At 35.8% G+C, this 17448-nt stretch overlaps 1 protein-coding gene across 1 annotated transcript; it reads left to right on the forward strand.

Moving 5' to 3' along the window:
* The first annotated feature begins 228 nt into the window (after window positions 1-228).
* Window positions 229-16674, forward strand: chp1 (calcineurin-like EF-hand protein 1). Its single transcript, XM_084092500.1, has 7 exons — window positions 229-548; window positions 3271-3343; window positions 6769-6849; window positions 9796-9923; window positions 11148-11209; window positions 12944-13066; window positions 13264-16674. Exons 1-7 carry the CDS (start codon window positions 482-484, stop codon window positions 13315-13317), a joined length of 588 nt encoding a protein of 195 aa, XP_083948626.1. The 5' UTR covers window positions 229-481; the 3' UTR covers window positions 13318-16674.
* Window positions 16675-17448: the final 774 nt, after the last annotated feature.

Genomic DNA, 17448 nt, shown 5'->3' on the forward strand with positions numbered 1-17448 from the left:
GACAAATGAAATGCAGTTCTTTTGTGCTGTTCTCATGCTGTGCATGTTGTATTTTCTGACATGGCATCCCGTTTCATTGTCACTTTACACGCTTTATTCTATTTCTAGGAATTATTTTGCACACGCCTGGCCCTTTAAATCCCGCCCAACTTGACAGACAACCGCACAGACCAATCAAAACGCGTTATTCTACAGGCGTGGCTATAGCGCACACAAACGCGAATCGGCATTTGCTGACGTCATGGAGATCCACTCCGACCTGCCTTTAGCTTAGCCTCTTAAAACTCTTCCTTTTTTCATCTGGATTTGTTTTGTATCGCTCCTGGTCCGGGTGTAATTAAGAGGCAAGCGGGTAATATCTCCGGATAGACAGTTGCGGAGGCTGACTGCTCATCTGACAGCCTTCTAGAGCCCTGTGTTTAGAGATAACGAGTGAATTTCACGTGTTAGCTCGAGCTGATCTTCAGGAGAAACAGCAGTCATGGGCTCCAGAGCTTCATCTCTACTCAGAGAAGAGGACATTGAAGAAATCAAGAAAGAAACTGGATGTGAGTATTAGTTTTGTGTGGGTTAATAGTGTGTTTGGCTCATATAGACTTGGTTTGAGAGTTCTGGTGATGATGACACATGCGTTGATGTAATACAGTGCTTTCTGTCTTAAATGGGTAATTGACTTCACATACTTTAGGGAAGTATACATGTCTTGTGGTGTGACATTTAGCTATACTTTTTAGACCTGCAGTGTGCTAATGAGATACAACTATGATATACAGGGTGGGCCATTTATATGGATACACCGTAATAACATGGGAATGGTTGGTGATATTAAAGTCCTGTTTGTGGCACATTAGTATATGTGAGGGGGCAAACTCCTCAAGATGGGTGGTGTGTACTAATATATACTAATGTGCCACAAACAGGACTTTAATATCACCAACCATTCCCATGTTATTACGGTGTATCCATATAAATGGCCCACCCTGTACTAACTAACTATACTGTAATAAAACTAGAAAGTCTATAGGAGTAGCTAATATTATCATTTTTAACAAAATAGAAGCTCACAACATGTTATGTTTCAACAACCTGTATAACAAACCTAATTCAACTATTAGTAGAGGTCTCACAAGCAGGTTTGAGAACCACTGAAATAAACTGACTGGGTGACCCCTGCTCCTCTATGGGCAGATGATGATGATGTGTGTGTGTGTGTGTGTGTGTGTGTGTGTGTGTGTGTGTGTGTGCTCCTGTCTGTTTCATGATATGAGTGGGGTGGGGGTGTGTGTGTGTGTGTGTGTGTGTGTGTGTGTGTGTGTGTGTGTGTGTGTGTGTGTGTGTGTGTGTTGAGGGGCAACAGATGAATATCTCTCATTTTCAGAAGCTGCTGGTGTGTTTGTCTCAAATACTGCAGTACAGATATACACTACACTGCCTGGCAACAACAACAACAAAAAAGTCGCTGTTTAGATTTAAATAGGCAAATGCTTAAAGCGATAGTTCACTTAAAAATTTTAATTATGTCATCATTTACTCGCCCTCAAACCTGTATGAGTTTCTTTCTTCTGCTGAACACAAAATAAGATATTTTGAGGGGTGTCTGTAACCAGACAGTTGATGGACCCCATTGACTTCCATAGTATTTTTTTTCCTACCATGGAAGTCAATGGGATCCATCAACTGTCTGGAATGGACAGATCAGGGCTGCGTTTTCCGAAAGCATCGTAACCCTAAGTTGATCGTTGAGACCACTGGTGGCAATTGTTCTACAATCAACTTACGATGCTTTGGGGAAACACATCCCAGACCATCAGACTGGCGTTTAATAGATCAACCAGCCAGCCCTATTTTTTCCTATAAGTTATATCTGGATCAGGGTTTGGTAATCTGCACTGCACTGATGCAAATATTGATATTTTAATGACACTGTTTACACCTGTGCAGCTGTAATTAGAGGTTTACTAAATGTTATGTGCTCTGGTGTGAGGGCCGAGAAAAGCAGCATTTTCTGATCTCTGCCGTCTCAGTGCTTTGGCCTTCGGCACGGATGAACCACATGAGACGTACACCCCCACAAGATCTAGAAATAGACTGAGGATATGGTTTATACCTTACTGGAGCTATTGGGTTATATGTTAGTCTTTATTTTGCAGACCACACAAACCTAACTCAAAGGGGCTGCAGGCTTTTTAAATGTTTTGAATGGCTGTTGTTAATATTTCATAGTTTCTAATGCTCAGATTTGTGTGAATGTGACCCATTTAATGTGTTTGTAAGCCCATATTTCACTACATTCCTGTAAAGCCACATGAACTGCTCTCCTACGTATAATTGTCGGATTTTCCGCTCTCTTCCTCTGGTGTCAAAGCCCACAGGGAACAATCCAGGATTTCACACTGGTTCTCTTTATAAGGTTGAGTTTTAACATGTGCTGCTGTATCCTGTGTAATTTCATTTATCACGTAGGATTGTTCTGTATTCATTTACTTCATTTACTCTAAGCTGTGTTGATCAAAGACTGAATTGTTGTGGCAGATGTTCCACTGATGTGGTCGGAAATTGCCTTTACTGTGTTAATAAACAACAGTTTATTTGTGTAGGGATTTCCAGGAATATATACCGTTCCAAAGCCACTTTATTTATTTTTTGCTAAATGTATTCGTTTTGAAGTGAAGGAAACACAGCCAATAAGAGTCAAGTATACATAAAACCTCATGAAGTTGGTTTAGATAATGAACAGTGTGTAGAGCTGGAATCAAAACAGTTTTGATTTATGAATTATGGTCCCTTTTTTGTAGTTATTTAATGGTTTTGATGACTTTAGTTGAACAAATGTACAAGCAAGGTTCACTAATCATAAAAAAATCTAAATATATGCAAATTACAAAATCTCTAATTATCCTGCAAATAAATGTATTTTATTTATTTGCAGGATATTGGATATTTTGTCATTTTCATGTATATCAGGGTTTCTGTGGGTCTTAAAATGACTTATTTTTATACATATAAGGCCTTAAAAGGGTCTTAAATCAGAGCAGAACATCTTAAGTCTTAAATTTACCTTAATAAAACCTACAGAAACCCTGTAATCCTGTCTAGATTGATCTCAAGTTGTTAATATCTTGCTCATTATATCTTGTCTAGTTTGAGAAATCTGTAGTATGTAAGGTCATTGAGATAAGCCTTAAACCAGTCAATCTGATGATCACATCTGTGACCTATTTTTTACTTGTTCTTAACCAGACTTCATTTGTGTGTGTGTGTGTGTTGCAGTCTCCCACAGTCAGATCACTCGCCTCTACAGCCGCTTTCACAGTCTCGATAAAGGAGAGAACGGAGCGCTCAGGTACGAGACACATGAGTTACATGAGTTGAGTAATAATGAACTTTAACCCTGTGATGTTACAACACCTTTGTCCCTTTAGGAAGCAGGTATTACACAAGCAGCTCAGTTATATCTTCACGCTCGCTTTTAATTTAACATTCACTCCAGCCTCAGGCTCTGTAAGTTAATATGTTAAGGAATGTCTAGCTCAGTGTTTGAGTTTTGACTGTGAGGAAAGAGTTTTTCCTATTACATTGGTAAAAATATGACTTTTACTGTAAATATTCCTTGTAAAAGAGTTAGCTCAAGGACAGTAATGAAGCACGCATTTCCTTGTGTGACATTGCCGTAGTCATTTCCATAATGTCCTACGTGTGTCCTCTGGAGTGACCTCTGTACACACCATGATTATTATCAATGAAAGTATGAAGAATATAGAACGCAAGCTGTGCTGGTTGTGTTCTGGTAAATATAGCAGTAATGGTGCATTTACAGCACAAACTGTCCACAAGTATTGCAGTATGTTTTATTGTTGTGCATATGACAAATAAACATTACTTAAAAAATTAACCGTTTCTAATTAACCCTCTGGTGCTGTTCGGACGTTTTTGACTGGAAAATGTTATGTTTTTTTATTTTTTTTACTTCATCGGAATGGTACAAAACTTGGTAAAGGTTCGGGAACTTGCTATGTAAACCGGAAAAAAATCTAAATATCATGGATATGATTTAAAAAAAATTAAATGGTCCTGAAAAAAATAGTCACACTTATACTGTTCGTGGTCAAAAAGGACCGCATTGGAAACGAATGGGAAGCGAATTTCATCTAGTGGAAACGTTTGGTACTGCGCACAAACAAAATCTTACTGAAAAGCAAATCTTTTGAGATATCAACCTCAAATTTGGAAGACAACTTGTTTAGATTTATGGCTTTAATTTTGTCACAGTTTTTGAGTAAAACATGTTTTGGAAAATATATATTTTATATAAAATTTAAAAATAGTATTTTTATGCATTTTTCAGAATAATAAACTTAAACTTTTTTATTTCACTTTTAATTAACTATTCCATAAATTGAATTTAGTACCATAAAATCCCCCCTAAAAATACAAAATATTAAATAAAAACATTATCAAACTAAAATATAGTACATTCATTTCATTGCAATAAAAAAGATTCAGTAATTTTTGACCGCCACCAGAGGGTTAAAGTGTAACGTGTACAATCATAGTCAGATTAAATAAATTGTCAAAAAAACTAAATAGAAACCCAAAGTACACTACCGTTCAAACATTTGGGCTTTTTCTTTTTTGAAAGAAATGCGTACTTTTATTCAGTAAGGATTCTAAGGATAAATTGTTTAGGAGTGTCAGTAAAGGCATTTATAAAAAAAAATGTAATCTATCCATCAAAGAATCCTGAAAAATTCTATCCCAGTTTCTACAAAATTTTAAGCAGCACAACTGTTCTCAACACTGATAATGATAAATGTTTCATAGCAAATCAGCATATTAGAATGATTTCTGAAGGATCATGTGACACTGAAGACTGGAGTAAAATTCAGCTTTGTTTCACAGGAATAAATTATATTTTTGATCAAATAAATGCAGTCTTGCTGAGCATAAGAGACTTCTTTCAAAAAGCCCCAACCTTTTTGAACGGTGTTGTATAATAAGCCAAATTCAACTTTGAAAACTGACACGATCTGAATGATTTTCGTGACATGTCTTATGAAACGAAACTCATTCTGTTGACCAAATATGCTGAAGTCACAGGTTGTGTTCTTGTTATAATTGTTTGTTTTTAATGACAACATCCTCTGTGGTTTAAAATGATGGTTACTTCAACAAACATCCTCAGCGATATGGTTAGTATGAAAAAATCCCGATCGCTGGCGCTGCACGTCAGGGTGTTGATGACCTGCTGTACATGTTGTCACCCCAAACATCCGTCAGACTGAGATTAGAGACGCAGACTCTTGTGTTTGAACAATAAATAACCTCTGAAATCCGGGCGGCAAGGTGTGTGTCCTGTGTGTGTGTGTGGAGGTCACCGGCACTGCCACTTTCCTTATGCACGAGAAGGTTGCTCCCAGAAATAATCCGTCACTAAACTCTTTTTTCATCATTGTAATGGGATTACGGATCTAATTACGCTTTCTGCACAGTAATTACGTTATTATTACTCGTATCAGCCTTTACTAGATGAACAATAAAAGGATAGACATCAAAGTATCCTTTTAACAAGTCCCATTTTCGCAGAATCAGGGTTGGGCTGTCCTGTGAAGCACAGCCTTATGCACATTACTTTGTCCAATGTCAGCTCAAGAGCACAGAGACGTGCGCATGCCGAATAATACTTATTGGCTCAAAGAAACAAGCCTGAAAAGATCAAGCCGTATCAAATGTTTCAGCAGTTTTACTTTTCACCAGGAAAGAAATGCTTGAAAACAGTCATTGTTAGGGCAGATTTGTTTGGTTGTGTATTCAGGAAAGGACGTTTTTACAAGAACAGTCATTTAATCGTTAAAAAAGGATGGTTTCTCATGTTATTTCATTATTGGAAAACTTTTTCTTAATACAGTAACGATACACCCGACTCGTTTCCATAGAGGCACATCTGTAAAACCTGAAACTCATCCGAAACGTATTTACACACAACAGTGGTGTGAAGAATTTCAATAAATGTAATTGGTTAATGTATCTTTTTAAGTACATGTGATTTACTCCAATATATTCGCAATGAGTAATGCAATAGATTTTTGAAGGCATCATAGAGATGTATGCTTCACTGCTTTTGATATCCCACAATCCTGTGCGTTCCATTCTGTGACAGTTGAGCTAAAATATAAAGATGGCGTCTGAAAGTTGCAGTTGGTGGTCAGATTTTGTGTAAATGTAAGTTGTTGTTTTTTTTTATACCAACGTTTTCCACTTCTGATGTAATTTCGAGCGTGAAAGTTTTATTGAAATTGACCTGTAACTTGTAATTTTTCACTGTAAGGAAACAGACTTTTTATTACTCTTAAAAATCAACATCTGGTGTGGATGTCTATTTTTAAGAGTAATAAAAAGTCTGTTTGACCCATGCTTTTTTTGCTTAAAGGTGGAGACTCAACTTTATGCATGTTTTGTAAGATTCCCCTCTCTGTTAAACATATTTTATTAGATTGTCCTGGACTTAATAGTAGAATGCTCTCTTATGAAGTTACCTCACTTAAGGACTTATTTAGTAAGATTATGCTTGAAAAGGTTTTGGATTTTTTATCATATGTTAATTAAAAAAATCTTGTATTAAATGACTTGCTGTTTTTGTTTGTTTGTTTTTTATTGTATTTATATGGTATTTGTATTTTTGTAATTACATTTTTGCCATCTCTCCCTCTCTCTCCCTCTCTCTCTCTCTCTCTCTCTCTCTCTCTCCATCCATCCATCTGTCTCTCTCAGCCGAGAAGACTTCCAGAGGATTCCCGAGTTGGCCATAAATCCTCTTGGTGATCGGATAATTAATGCCTTCTTCCCTGAGGGGTGAGTAACATCTCAGAAGACATTTGAGATATTAGATCTGTTATTAAACTAGTATAGTGTACTGTATTTTATTTCTGCTTGTAGGCCTACAAAGAACAACAACGTATATAAGTTAAAGAAAACAACAGAACATAAGTAAATGGAAAATAAAGATAAAATGGGTAATATTACAGTGAGAAAAGGGTGTTCATATGTCACTTAAAAAGGTAAAATAATTAATTTAATAAATTCTATTTTGGATAATCTTATTTCAGCACCAATAATTATTTTTTTTTTTTTTCCAATTTGACATTAAATTTTAGTGTTGGGTCCGAGTCCACCTTTGTCGAGTCCGAGTCAAGTCCAAGTCCTTACCAATCAAGTCCGAGTCCAAGTCCGAGTACAAATGGGCCCGAGTCGGACTTGAGTCCGAGTCCTTAACATCCGAGTCCGAGTCGAGTCCGGCCGAGTCCACAAAGATTTCAATGATTTGAAATTGACCTTTCACAAAGACCCGCCCCTCTTAGTTACTGTTGCTATGTCTGACAAGCCATTCTGCTCTCAATCCACACAGTGTTCTCACACAGTGAAAAATTTATTGCGAACAATGAATACCATTTTGTGGCGCTTTACTGTATAGTGCCTTAGTTCAAGCAGCATGTGAACTGATCATCTATTTTAGTTATAGCACGATTTAAACATGAATGAACATTAGAAATGCAAAAAGATGTCAATACACACCTTTTAGTTTTGATTTGGTTTGTTTGTCAGACAAAAATGGTGGATATCTGCTTTATGATTGGTCACATTATTCAGAATCTGCAAGGTAATGCTCAAGAATATGCAACACGATGCATTAAGAGCCAGGGGTAAACGTTTGATCAAGAAGATAGTGATATGTACATTTTTCTTATTTTCTTTTATGTTAATATCGTATTTAGCCTCTGAAGGGCAGTATTAAATTAATTAATGAATTTTTAAACAAAATATGAACAATTTACACCAATTTACACGCCCTGGCTCTGAATGGATGTTTCCTTCTTGTGCATCACTGAATGTTTTCAGTGTTTGTAATACCAGTAGTTGTGTATGAATCCCAGTGTGAAAAGATGGATCTCAAAATCATACAATCACTGCTAGTAAAGAGTCAAATATGCAGAAGATGCTGGAAAAGCAAAGAATGTGCAGGAGCTGGAGGATTTTTCTGAAGACCATTGGGCAGTTTAACTGTTCGGGACAAAGGGATTCATGAACAACCATTACAAAAAAACAAACAAAAAAAACAGTTGTGGATCATTCAGGCAATGACACACAGTATTAAAAATCAAGCTTATGTAATTTGTCTTGTAATTTGTGTTTGTATTTTGTCTTGTGGACTAGGCTATAGCCTAGGCTACTTAAACATCTGTAATGTGAAAAAGCTTTTTCAGGGCAGTATAAAAAAACAACAAAAAAAAAACGTTTTTATGATCCGTATTATTAAAAAATAAATAAAATAACATTTTAGAGGTTCTGCAAGGTGTATGTAAACTTATTACTAAAGTATAATGTAACAAAAATCATAACATTATTAGACCCCAAAATGTTGCAATGGTTATCACGTTCTCATGTTCTCATGCTATGGTTACTATGTCAAATCATCGCAATTTCATGACTCACAGGACTATAATTTAGCGGGTTCACTCGCACATTTAAATGCTGTTATCACTCCTCAAACTTTACAGCGTGAATGTAACCACTGGTCCTCTAGAAAACACTGAAGTTGTCCGCACTGCAGTGAATCTCTTATTTACATCGCGTCTAGACTTTGTTGTTTATAAGGAGATTTTTGCGAAAGGATAAAGCTCGCGCTGATTCTGAACATTTTGAGTGAATTCTCCGCATGGTGACTAAAACGCCTCTGATTTGCCACTGCGTTCATGCGCGTAATATACATGTCTGTGATTGGCTACAATGCTCAACGCTGAAACAACACTAACGTTAGCTTCGTTTCGTTTTTGAATAATAAAATATTGTGTCCTCCAGTGGCCGGACTCGACTGTACTCGGCAAATTTTCCGAGTCTAAAATGTCCGAGTCCGTGACAAGTCCGAGTACAAATTCACCCGAGTCCGTGACAAGTCCGAGTTCATTCAAAATTGGACTCGAGTCCGAGTCCGAGTTCGAGTACCCCAACTCTATTAAAATTTATTATAAACGTATACACTTCTGTCCAAAGATTTGGGGGGGTAAGTAAGATTTTTTAATGTTTTTGAAAGAAGTCTCTTATGTTCAGCAAGGCTGCATTTATTTGATCAAAAATACAGTAAAGACTGTAATACTGTGAAATATTATTACAATTTAAAATAACTGTTTTCTATTTGAATATATTTTGAAATGTAATTTATTCTTGTGATACAAAGCTGAATTATCAGCATTATCGCTCCAGTCTTCAGTATTCTACTTAATATTTTTGTGGAAACCAATGTTTTTTAGGATACTTTAAATAAATGAAAGTTAATATATAACTTTTTTTTCCCCCTCTTTTGGCTTTGGGGGAAATTCTTGACCAGTTTCATCACATTCGTCTAGATTTCTCAGAGGATATAGTTTCCATACAGGTTTATTAGTGTTTGTGTGGGTTTTTGGCTGAGATTGTTACTGTAAGATGTTTAGTAACAACTAAAACTATGTTATTGCTCTCTCAAAACAGACAGCATGTGGGTGGTGTCACATGGGTTGTTGGTTTCTTCATGATTTATTTGGTTTCGAGTGTTTGTTTCTTGAAGCATGAAGAAACTCTCTTGTGGGCATGTCTGTAAAAAACATTGTAAAGCACGAGTCTAAATTAGGACTACAGTTTTTATAGCATCAGGGATCTTGTCTGGGCCTATAGAGATTCAGATATCAGTTGCCAACTAGTGTGGATCTTAGTAAACAAAACAGAAGTTTTAAAGTTGTGTGTTTCTCTCTCTCTCATGTGTCTCAGTGAGGATCAGGTGAACTTCAGAGGCTTCATGAGGACTCTGGCTCACTTCCGTCCTGTGGAGGACAATGAGAAGAACAAAGCCCTGACACCTGGAGAGCCGCTCAACAGCAGGACCAACAAACTCCTCTGTAAGTTCAGCCCAAACATCTCTCATATCGATCAGAGAAAGCATCTTGGAAAGCTACTTGTGTGAAGTAATCCCAGAAGGTGCTCTTTGGTTGGGTTTCAAACATACACTTTAGAAAAGAGTCCAAGGCACTTCTCCCGGTACAAGAAAGTTAAATGGCCTTTATTTACATCATATGCTAATCACAATAGAACATTAAAAATAGTTAGAATGTAAAAACAAAACAAAAGAATCATTGCAGAGGGACCTATCATATTGTTCACTTAAACATTCCTTGTGTTTCATAGCAGGAAAGTCATTTCTTGTAAAGACTAATGTCTTTAATCGTGGGAGCATTTCTAGAGCTCACATTTGGAGGTCCCTAAATAATTTTCAAGATTATGTTACAAAAAATATATATATATTTTAAATAAATGCTGTTCTACTGAACTGTCTATTCATCAGAGATTCCTGAAAATAAAGTATCAGGGTTTCCACAAAAATATTAAGTAGCACAACTGTGTGATAATAATTAGAAAAATTTATAATAATCAGAAAAGTTTCTTGACCAGCAAATCTTTTGTGACACTAAAGACTGGAGTAATGATGCTGAAAATTCAGCTTTGCATCACAGGAATAAAATATACATTTTAAAATATACTAAAATAGAAAACCGTTATTTAAAATTGTAATAATGTTTCACAATATTTACCAATATTTTTTTATCAAATAAATGCAGTCTTGGTGAGCATGAGACTTCTTTCTAAAACATTTAAAAAATCTTACCGACTCCAAACTTTAGAACGGTAGTGTATATATAATTTTGAACATTTTTAAATGCTTTGAGTGAAATACTGTACACAAATAACATAATCAGATGGCAGAATAAATTCATTGAAATGGCCAGTTTTAACTGATTCATAAAACTTGACTAAAAGACAATACAATTTGGAAAATACAAATTCAGACCTGAACAATCAGTCTTATAATTTCTTCAGTTTCATCAAAGCTTTTTATAAGCAGGTAAAATGTCATTTCCCGAAAGAAAAGAAGGGCGTGAACTGATCCTGGTCTTAAACCTAATTACTGTTTGTATCGATTCTGTAAAACCTGCTTTAGTTCACAGCTATTCTTTATCTCAGCTCAGGAAAGACGTTCTCTGCCACCAGCTCTTGCAGTGTGTTCATGACCATAGTGTTGCGATTTAAAGCTTTTCATAATTCGATTTTCTCTTATTTCTTCACAGTCGCTTTCCGGTTATACGACCTCGACAGAGATGACAAGATTTCTAGAGACGAACTGCTACAGGTGAGAGAATCGTACAACAGAAAGCCTCTGCACTCGGCTCTGAGATGGGACACAAAAGAACGTTCTGTGCCTGAACAATGAAGCGCTGACTCAAATGCCCTTGCCACCTGAAACCAGCTATTCGTATTCGTGGAAGACACTCTGTTAGGCAGGGAAAACACTTAGTCATTCAAGCTGGATTTCAAAAGGTCATTCAGGAGCAATTCTGGGGACTTCTGGGAAATTTGTTTTACTATCAAAGATGGAAAAGAGATTTTGAGAAAAAGAAAACCGATATGAATGTTTAGTTTATTTTATTATGTTATATTTTGCATAAATGCATAAAACTTAGTGTAATCAATGAACACTTTAATGTTAATTTAGTTACAAAATGCTTCTTAATTATCATTAGCATGTGAAATCTTTCCACAAGCGCGTCCTATTCTATTGCTTTCTGTTTCAGGGAATATTTATTTATTCAGTCATTCATTTATTTAAATCATTTTATTTTTAAACCTTCACTATATTTTATTAGTAATTTTTTTGGTCAATTTATTTGGTTGCATAGTTTATCATGACTTTTTCCACTCTCAGACCATTAGAATTCACCCTTCGCCACGAGTGGTTGATTGACAGACAATCTTAACGCCGAATCCGCCATTTTGTCCGACAAACAAACCAGACAGGAAAGTTAGTTGATTAACATTGGTGGACTTGAACTTGAAAAATGGTGTGTATTGACTTTTTCCCACAGTTGAAACTACATACCTTCTTATGTTCATTTATGTTTATTTTGTGCTATAACTAGTAGGAAGGGGTGATCGGTTTGCGTGCCGCTTGAACTGAGGCGCTACAGCGATGTCACTACACATTTAAGAGATAGTTCACCCAAAAATTAAAATTCTGTCATTAATTACTCGCCCTCATGTCGTTCCAAACCCGTAAGACTTTCATTCATCTTCGGACCACATATTAAGAAGTTTTTTATGAAATCTGAGAGCTTTCTGTCCCTCCATTGACAGCTACGCAACTGAAACTTTGACTTTTCAAAAAGTTCATAAAGAGATCGTAAAACTAATCCATATGAATTGAGAGGTTTATTCCAAATTTTCTGAAGAGACATGATCACTTTATTTGATGAATATTGAATTTGGTCTTTATTCACATATAAACATTCATCAACTCACACTGAAGCTCAAGCATGTTCTGTTGACTTGTGAGAACCAATGAGGTTCATTCTCGTGTTACGCATCATGTTTGAGCTTCAGCAAGAACCAGTTCTAATGCGTTCTGTTGAGCTTCTGTTTATGTTTGCTGATCAGTGGATGCACAAAGCTACAAATTATCAGTTATTGCAAAATAAACAAAAAAAACGCTGGAATTTTAGCTACAGATTGAATATAAATAGTATCCATCCTACTTGTATTATTTTAATGTAACTGGTGAGCCAACACTGAATAGGCATGGAAATGTCATGATTGTTGAATTATTCCGGTTTCTGACATTAGAAATCCAAGGGTTTCAGTATGAACCATTTTTGCAGCTCAGTTTCAAAAGATGGTCATTTGTTAAACCTCAGGAGATCACGTCAAATTATATTCCTCATGAAATAAGCCAGTTGAGAAAAAAGTGAATGCAAAGAGAATTGCAGTCTGCTTTTCAGCCTCTAGAGGACACTGCATAACAATGTAAAAAACAAATAAGACTCAAACCCCCCCCCCCCCCCCCCCCCCCCCCCCCCCCCCCCCCCCACAGGTGCTGAGAATGATGGTGGGAGTGAATATTTCTGATGAGCAGCTTGGAAGCATTGCGGACAGAACCATCCAGGAGGCGGACACTAATGGAGACATGTGTATCTCATTCAATGAGTTCACCAAGGTAATTCTAAAAGGGATTAGAATTCAAAGAGTTTGTGCCCCACCTAAAGGGATAGTTCACCCTAGAGTTGCCTTTTGTGTTTTAACGAGAGATAGAAAGCAATACAGGATCGGAATGACATGAAGGTGATTAAATGATGCCTAATTTTGTTTTTGGGTGAACTATTTCTTTTAAAATGCCTCTTTTTTGTTCCTCAGGTGTTGGAAAAAGTGGACGTCGAACAAAAGATGAGCATCCGCTTCCTTCACTAAAGACCAAACGCGTTCTGAACTCTTGAGTGGAGATGATACGTGTCAATATAGATAAGACATGCCCCCGATTCTTATTTTTGTGGGACGATTCGTGCTTGATAAACATAATTGTGTTACTTTAGTTCCAATCGTCTGTCACTCTTGGGTTGCTGTTGCACTAGATGGATGGCGTGTCCTGGTGCCTTCACTGTTCTCAAAAGTCACTGTGGCTTTTCTCTCGTGTATTCAAATGAAATTTATTCCAGCTGTGGAAAGAACTTTCCAGATGGAGAATATTGCTATTGACATTGATGGATGCTTTTCATCACCATCGTAAAAGGCCAAATCTGTTGCTTCTGTAATAAAGAAATGAGTTTATGAGGTTTTACATGAGAAACTTTCCTTCACGCCCATGCAATTACTTTTATGACCGTTTAGATCTCGAAGTTCACTTTTAAATAGGAAAAGTGTGTAATTTCTGTGTCGCTCCAGTACTAACACGAAACTCAGATCTTTTTGTGTAAGCCACCCAACATTTTCCAAAACGCTTACCCTAAACAAGGCCGTAACCATGCCTTGCACTTTGCGGGGGACCTTTTTTTTTGTGTGTGTGTGTGGTCTTTTTATTTAAATTAATTAAATGATTAAAAGAGTATTAAAAGGAATAAAGAAATATTTGTAGGCGTGAACTAATCAATTAAGCCTATTAGCAAATTATGTTTTATTTAAAAATATGCACACATGCAATCTTATTCGTATCGCTAATGTTGAAAACGCGAAATGTTTCTAGTCTCGTCACTTTTAGTTATGCATGAATAATGTACATGATACCATGTTTTATTTCGAAACGGCAAGACTTGATAAAGTTCAGTAGTTTGCATTACTGGATATTGCCGTGGGTCGTTTAACATTTCTGTCGTGAAACAGTCGTCAAATATTATATGATTAGCTACTCACATCTTACCATACACTCTCATCATTAAAGCTAAAAGCATTGTGTTTGATTTCTCACTCGTCTTCAGTGAACCGTAAACCCTGCCTTCTTTGATTTGATTGGCCATCTCAATCATTCTAACAGTGATGAGCAGATCGGACTAAGAATATAACTTTTCTTAGTCTGACTTTTCATCAGCTGAACAATCGGTGTGTTAAACAACAGTACAATCCATTGAGCGCACTGTAATTCTATCCATCACAGCATCGTTTTCATTCCTGTCAAAAAATGAAATATGGCGCTACCCTGACTAAGGTCTGTGATGCGCACCAAAGTTTGTGTTAGAATGTGAGAAAAAACTTGTTGAGGAAAGTATGTTTTACTTTTCTCAGTGATCAATTAGATTTTAGATCAATTTAGAGAGTGTACAAATTGCAATTTTCACCTTCCAGATAATAAAACAGCCTCAAAAAATCAGCTAGATTTGCTTTTGAAGAATGGACTGGAATTATAGAGGGACCATACAATAATAGAGATTACATTTAGACCAGTAAACATCTATACATCTTAGCAACATGGAAAAAGACACTAAGAGCTCTTTATCAACCCCATAGAAACACCTTGGCACCCACCAACAATGCCTTAGCATCACGTTTTGCACAGTCAAACTTCTGAAAGTGTTCAAATCTAGTGATTTTTTTTGCAATACTGTTTAGTCGTGCAGAATTTACTCACTTCACCTTCAAGCTTGGTCAAGTCAATTTCATGAAACTAAACATTGGTTTAGTGTTGTGTTGTGTGTGATTTGTGATGTATGTTCTCAGAATTGTCATGCATCGTTATTTATAAGTGTACTCTGAGCCAAAGCGTCACTCCCGTACTACATCACTGTGCTGTTATTAATCATTTAAACCGCTGAGCGAACGCTTGCGTTGATCAGGGTGGGAACTACAGTCTGTTGCATTTCAATGCTTGTCTTTGATCAAAAACACTGATTATTTAATTATCAATACTGCGATTAAATCCATGTATAGTATCGCTCACAGGTTCTTGAAGTTCTGCTGCGCTTCTTGTAGATTCTTGCTTTATGTAAAGATTCTTATATAAGCTTGAGTTGGACTTGGAAAGGTTTTCCAGAGCTTTTCAAGAGAACAAAGGAAATGAAATCATTCAATGTGGTGTAATAATTATGATGTACATTTAAGGTGTTGACTCTAAATTAATAAAAAAAGTGCCATGATTCCCTGGTGTTCAGTGATGTAACTGGTGTGGTTCGGTCTGTAGTGCGTCAGACTTTTGATTTACAAAGATGGTGCGCTCATAGTACAGTTTTTCACAGTTGCTATGACACATTTCACAATACTTGGGTTACTTTATCAAAACTCTTCACACTGTGAGCACAACATCAGTATATGTGGGCTAAACTATTTATCATTGCTTTGGCACAAAATGCATTCATTGATGGCATCTTTCAAATTACGTGAATAGATTTGTCTCTTAAGACACAAACTCCACTGAAACTCTACGTATCAGGCCAATTCGCACGTTTACATAATGTAAATGTACATACTCCTCTCAAAACTGTTGAACATGTAATGGGTGACACCACCTTTTTTTTAAATCCAGTTCTAAGGACCATCAAGATCAATACTTCTAATATGACATGCTTTTATTAAATTAATTTATTTGTATGATTTATATGTATAAAATGGGCAATTATAGCTGTTTATTAGAAAGCTGGCATCATTCATGATAAAAACAAAATCCTATCGATCAGAGGGCAGAAGGCATGTTGTGTATAACAAAAATTCATATATTAAATATGATACTGTGGGCTTGGTTTGCAGGGTTAGGCTAAAATAAACAGATTTTATAAAATAGACACCAGGGACATTTTTCTACTGTAGTGGTCAGAATATCATTGAAATATCACATGAATTTAAAATAAGGACAATATACAATATAATTTTGTCTTTTAATTATTGTGGTGTAATATTATAATTAGTACACTGAATTTTTTTGTGCCTTTTTTAAGATTTACAAATTGATTGGAACAAGGGAATGGACCATTTAGATAATGTGATTCATAAATTAAAAAAAAAATGAAAATATTTAAATTTATTAATACAAATCACATAAACTAAATGGTCCATTCCCATGTTCTAGTATACAAAATGTTTTATTTACTCATTTAAAATTCTTAGGTCATAGTATGAATAATATGTAAGGATTATTCAAATCAACTTGATGGAGTTTTACTATACAATTGAAATTTATAAATCTTAAAGGCTTAACTTTTTTGTGTGTGTAATAGTGATGAGGTTTTCCGGTCAAACTGACTCTCTGCCTGTTTTAATTGTTTTAAAACCAGCTAAAGTCTTAAATTCATAAAGTCATGGCATTAAATGTATTGCAAAAAATAAAATAAAAAATGAATATCCTTCTCCAGTATTTTTGTCCTGTTTTTCAAAACAGATATCGAAACATCTTTAAATCAAGACACATTTACTTGAGATGCAAATGTAAAATGCCTTGGAAAAAATTGAACAAAATGGGGGGTTTTTTGTACATTTTCTAATTGTAAATAATATTTTCATTTTAATAAACTGTGAATATACTGTATACAGTAATTGCAACGTTTTACTAATGTAACCTTTGGAAACAAAGTCAGTAAAACATATAGGCTTGGAAGCACAATGAGATTAAATTCAACCATGTTCTAGTATGAATCTCTCTCATTTCCTAAGACTATATTCAGGAGATAAAGCAGACTCCTGCTGCTCTGCTCCCATTCCCAAGCACCCATTCATTCATTGTCCTATATGCCAGACATGCTGCAAACGGCACCATTTATGTTTCTTTGTCTTCGCCCTGCTCGCATTCGCATTCTTACCCTGTGTGAAACTCAACAATATGACCTAATCAATATTCTTTTGTCTCCAGTCTTCACATTTACATGTTAAAAACAATCTGCCCCATCAACATCAACCTCCATACATCTACTCATCTTTGCACTTGTAATGTCAATCTATAAACATCACCAAGTCACCCGGTTTCACCCAGTCATTTCTGAATTGTCTTTATAGAATTAAAATGATTATAAAATATTTAGGACTTAATGTGGTTATTATGGGTCACTTGCTCACTTTACTTAAATACTCAATTATTATTCTGAATTGTAGCCCAAGTCATTTTTATTTTCTGCACATCTTTAAATT

Source organism: Abramis brama (genome assembly GCF_963993115.1).
Source record: "Abramis brama genome assembly, chromosome: 19".
NCBI lineage: Eukaryota > Metazoa > Chordata > Actinopteri > Cypriniformes > Leuciscidae > Abramis > Abramis brama.

Coding starts and splice junctions, on each gene's coding strand:
- chp1 (XM_084092500.1), top strand. CDS start 482: ATGGGCTCCAGAGCTTCATCTCTACTCAGAGAAGAGGACATTGAAGAA. Junction 3,344..6,768: donor GGAGAGAACGGAGCGCTCAG/GTACGAGACACA, acceptor TGTCTCTCTCAG/CCGAGAAGACTTCCAGAGGA. Junction 11,210..12,943: donor CTAGAGACGAACTGCTACAG/GTGAGAGAATCG, acceptor CCCCCCCCACAG/GTGCTGAGAATGATGGTGGG.